Here is a 5,026-nt window from a genome sequence, read left to right as displayed (position 1 = left end):
ACTGCCTTGAAATGGTACTCAACATTTGCATTTCCTCTTCATATACAGTACACACTTCAGCTGGTGGTAGCCTGGTAGATAGTGTGCTTCCAAAATGAAGAACAAAAGGAAGACTTTACTATTGCTGCTGCTCATGGCTGCAACTCTCTTTTGCATGCCAATTGTAAGTACTCCAAAAACATGCATGTTCACTTGCTCTATAGTTAGTTTTAATTAACAAAAGAATTAGATATTCTTTTGAGGCTTTGAGCTTAATTTGCAGGTGTCGTATGCTGTTTCTAATGTCAACATTCAAGACCATCTCACCAATATTTCTGAGGTTGCATGTCGTTTCTTCCAGCCATCTTTATATGTTTTTAACTTTTATTACTTGCTAGTTGCTTGTGTTACAGTGTTTTCACTGGCTTGGCTTTTGTTTTGCAGCTGGTAAAAGGTCCAAATAGAAGGCTTTTGTCATTTGTGGGTATGATTTCTCTTTACTTTTCTCACTTAATTGAGTTTGACATTTTCTTCTTCTTTTCTTTTTTTCTTTTTGAACTATACGCATTTTGTTCTATGGAAGTTTTTTGGTTCTGCATATCAAAGTTAAGTTACACCGGAAATACATAATTTTGCTTTTTTTTAAGAAAAAGAAGTACTTTTTGCAATTTTACAATTTTTAAACTATAAATAACTATTTTTGGTCCTTAAATGTATAAATCAATGACAATTTAGTTTATGACAAAATGAAATTTCCAATTTAGTCCTTTAATATATAAATAGTGTAACAATTTTTTTCTATATTTAAATTTATGTGATTATTTTGTCATTAAATTGTAATATTCAATGATTAATTTAATATTAAGTTATATTTTTTAAATAAGAGATCAATTTATCATTAAAGTATACTCAAGATATAATTATTACACTTTTTACGCATTTAACAACTAAAACAAAAATTTCATTCTAGACTAAAATGTCACTTATTTACATTCAAGAACCACAATAATTATTTATCCTTTTTTAGATCAGAAGGTAGAATCTTATTTTTTATTCTTAATTAATCTTATTTTACAATTTCTTTATGTCCATTTTTTAAAACTAGTATATCATTAAATACATGAGAATATCATAATAATTAAATAAATAATAAGCTAAATTACAGTTTTAATCTTTCTATCATTTTTAATCGGCAGTTTTAGTTTTCCTATTTTTTTTCCTGTGATTTGGGTCTCCTTGTTATAAAAAATCAGCAATTTTGATTTAATCTTTAATCTTGCATACATTCATTTATTTTATTTTTATATTTTAATTAATTAAATTATCTTTTATGTTGTCTCAAGTGAATATTTTAGATCTAGAATTTAATTGGACAAAAAAATAACATGCAAATGCAAATTCAGGATTAAATCAAAATTATGAATTTTTTAAAATAGAAAGATCAAAATCACAAAAGAAAAAAAATTAAAAGAACCAAAATTTTGCTACTAAAAACATGGTAACTTTGCCTAAATAATAATATTCTATTGTATTTTTATGACTTGTTTTAGTTTTTAAAATGCTAATTTTTCCTTTTGACTTAATAATCGTAATTTTATATTAATTTTACTTATATTATATTTGAGTCATCTTTCATAATTTTTTAGGTGTTTCATACTTGGTTTTCATTTTTTATAGATTGAAACATGAAAATAGTGATTTACCTTAAAAGAGGAAGAAAAAGAAATGTTATTATTGTTCTAATAAAGTAATATGTGGTGTTTTGGAAGATTGTGGAGAGAGGTGCAGGGTGAGGTGCAGTTTGCACTCAAGGCCAAAGATTTGCACGAGAGCTTGCGGGACATGCTGTATGAGGTGCAGGTGTGTTCCTCCGGGCACTTACGGGAACAGAGAGATGTGTGGCAAGTGTTACACTCACATGATCACTCATGGCAACAAACCTAAGTGCCCCTAAACCTCTGCATGCATGCATGCATGCATGTCCTTCTCTGTCTACACTTTTAATTATCATGTTTATCTCTACTTAATCAACACTAATTATATTTAAATTCCCGTTTTTTGTTTTGTCTACCTTAATTTCTTAATTAATGCTTTCTGTTTCTCCTAATTTGTAATCATCAGTTGTGTATTGCTGTGACTTAATTTATCTATAATGCATCAGTTGTAGAATAAAAGTCGAGTAAATTACAACTTATAATTTTCCTCCATGTGTCATGTGTATGTGGATAAAAAAAATGAAATAATTCTTTCTACGATACTGTTTTTTTTTTTTTGTTGAATTCTATAATACTATATTTGTGACTTTTAAAGTTAGAGAAAGTATGTTTAGAATACTGATTAAGGAGACGAAATTTCAAATTCAAATAATATTTTGGTCTTTGAAAATATTTTTAGTCTTTTCTTAGATTTTTATTTATTAAAAATGTTATATATTTTTAGTTTCTTGGTGGTAGATTACATGAAAAAATTCATTTACATTAAAAAATATTTAAATTCTAATATATAAATTATTTAATGAAAATATATGTTATGCTAAAAATATAGAATTATTAAATATTATTTATATAAATAAGAAACTTTAACAAGTGTTTGAGATATTATATGGTTAATAAAATAATTAAAATTGAAAGAAAACATTGATGATATTGGAAAATAATCATTCATAATTTTTCAAAAAAGTTTTTATTTATTTATTTATTACTTTAAAATTTAAATAATATTAATTAAGATTTTTTTGTTATATTTTAATTAAGAGAAAAGAGATAAATTATAATATATAAAATTTCATAATAAAAAATAAGAGAAATCAAATACATGTTGGAAATTTATAAATAATTTCAATACTTATTTATTATTTTTAATTTGTATGTTTTAATTTTAAACGACATATACAAAGAAATAAAATATTAAATGAAATTTTGTTAGTTAGTGTCTTGAGGGTATAATTGATTAAATAAAATCATATACTTTATTAAATGATAATTATATTAAAATATTAATTATTTTTATCTCCTTAATATAAAAATGCTATTTTAAAATAAATCAGTAATATAATCATTTATTAGTTTCTCACTTAAATAGTTAAATAAATTATAATTTACGAAAAAAATATCTATTTTAACTCTTTTAAGAAGAATTTTTTTTTAAACATAATTATTTTGTCATTCTATATTTTTATGTAATTAATAGTTTTCCTAATGAATATTACCTTTAAAAATGAGAAGGAATAAATAATTAAGGAATATACAGTAAGTTGTTTAGGTATATTAATTTAGTGTATTTTTGTTGTTCCTCTTGGATTTTTTATTTGCAAATTCTATGGTTTCAAGGATATTTACTTGACACTGTCGATCTTCTATTTTAAGGATTATTTTCAAAATTTAATAATTTTATGGACTAAGTGGATAATATCATTATAATTTATAAACTAAAATGATGATTTCTTATAACCGAACTGTGATGTGTTAACCAAAATCAGTATCAATTATACATTTAACATACTATACATTAACATATTTGATTTCATTAGTTGATGAGTATGAGGAAAGGACTAACAAATTTTAATTTCTGCAAAAAAAAAAAATTCAATTGAAATTATTATAATTTCAAAATTAAACGTATGATTTACTTAATTTCACATTAATTACCAAAACAAAAGTTCAATTTTAGTCCTGTAAAAAAGTCTAATTTTAATTAAAGAATACTATTTAAAATACTTAAGAAACTATATACACATAAATTGTATACTTTAACTTAATCTCAAAGCCTTCAATGTTTATTTATTTATATAATTTATAACCGAGTCTGAAAATAGCATTTAATGATTTTTGTTTATTTACTATTAAATGAAGGATATATTAATTATGACACCATAGACAGCATCAGAACACCTATTTCCAAGGACATGCATGAGTAATTTCTTAATAAATGCGATGTTTTTTACTATACTCATGTAATATCAAACAACTTTTCATTTCCTATGGATTAAAAAAACACCTTTTCATGTAAATAAAAATTGACATGTTAGAACTGAAGATGGTCCATGGGCATGGCTACTGCTTCTGGACTTTAAAGTCATTAAAAATATTATGCTCTTAATTAGATCAACTTAAAGTGACATATATATGAATTTAGAGTTTAAAAAAGAGTAGTTTACAAGTATTGAAAATATATAAGTAAGAAGTGGTTAGGAGTTGAATGCTTATAAATAAATTTTATAAAAAAATTATAAATTAATTGATAGAAAAGTTAATTAGTAATAAGTTAGTTGATAGCCTTTCCAAAAAAAAAGTTAGTTGTTAAATATAAAATGATACAAAAGGATTTCTAAATTGAGAAAAATGATAAAAATGAAATTTAAGTAAATTTGTGAGGATAAAAATGTAAAAGGAAAAAGCTAATAACTTATATAGGTTATAAATTAGTTGAAGATATTTATAAAAAAAAGTTAGAAAATACTAAATATAATGTATTAAACAAACTTATCTTAGTTAAATAAACTTATAAGCTAATTAAAATAACTTATAATCTTATCAAACACGTACGCTCTTAAAAAAAAAGATGTTATAAAGAGGGAAGAATAATTTGTTAAAAAAGGTCTTACATACAAGAATAAAGGAAGTAAATAAAAACTATTTTTCTTTAAAAGTTCAAAAAAGATGTAATTTTACTTTTCAAATTTGCATATATGTACCTTCGTGGGTCATGAGTATATATATCGTGATATTTCAGCCTTTCATTTTATTTTAGATGGAGGCTATGGTTATACTATTTTGGCCTATATATTCGTTGTTCTCTTAATTAAGTATGTTTGTGAACTTCATGGTCCTATTAATTTAAGCAATGTAGAGAAAAGGAGAAAAAAAATATAAATATGATATAATTTACTGTGATAAGGAAAAGAGATAGAAAGAAATAAGATATGTTTGAATGGTGTTTAAAATAAAGATAAATTTGGGTATGATTACTAGATAAAAAATAAATGAAGACAAGTATATGCCTTGAAATATATATCTATATAAAGTTAAATGTAACTAACTACAAGTAA

At 23.4% G+C, this 5,026-nt stretch overlaps 1 protein-coding gene across 1 annotated transcript; it reads left to right on the top strand.

Annotated features, from left to right (window-relative positions):
- On the top strand, nt 1-2,179 carry LOC114424456 (snakin-2-like). The gene is made up of 4 exons (XM_028391307.1): nt 1-163; nt 263-319; nt 424-463; nt 1,749-2,179. The coding sequence occupies exons 1-4, from the start codon at nt 95-97 to the stop codon at nt 1,931-1,933; spliced, it is 351 nt and encodes a 116-aa protein (XP_028247108.1). The 5' UTR covers nt 1-94; the 3' UTR covers nt 1,934-2,179.
- The last annotated feature ends 2,847 nt before the right edge of the window (nt 2,180-5,026 follow it).

Source organism: Glycine soja, chromosome 8 (genome assembly GCF_004193775.1).
Source record: "Glycine soja cultivar W05 chromosome 8, ASM419377v2, whole genome shotgun sequence".
NCBI classification, from domain to species: domain Eukaryota; kingdom Viridiplantae; phylum Streptophyta; class Magnoliopsida; order Fabales; family Fabaceae; genus Glycine; species Glycine soja.
The sequence above is the reverse complement of the archived record's forward strand: the minus strand, read 5'-3'. Positions and strand labels throughout refer to the sequence as shown.

Coding starts and splice junctions, on each gene's coding strand:
- LOC114424456 (XM_028391307.1), top strand. CDS start 95: ATGAAGAACAAAAGGAAGACTTTACTATTGCTGCTGCTCATGGCTGCA. Junction 164..262: donor CTCTCTTTTGCATGCCAATT/GTAAGTACTCCA, acceptor CTTAATTTGCAG/GTGTCGTATGCTGTTTCTAA. Junction 464..1,748: donor AAGGCTTTTGTCATTTGTGG/GTATGATTTCTC, acceptor GTGTTTTGGAAG/ATTGTGGAGAGAGGTGCAGG.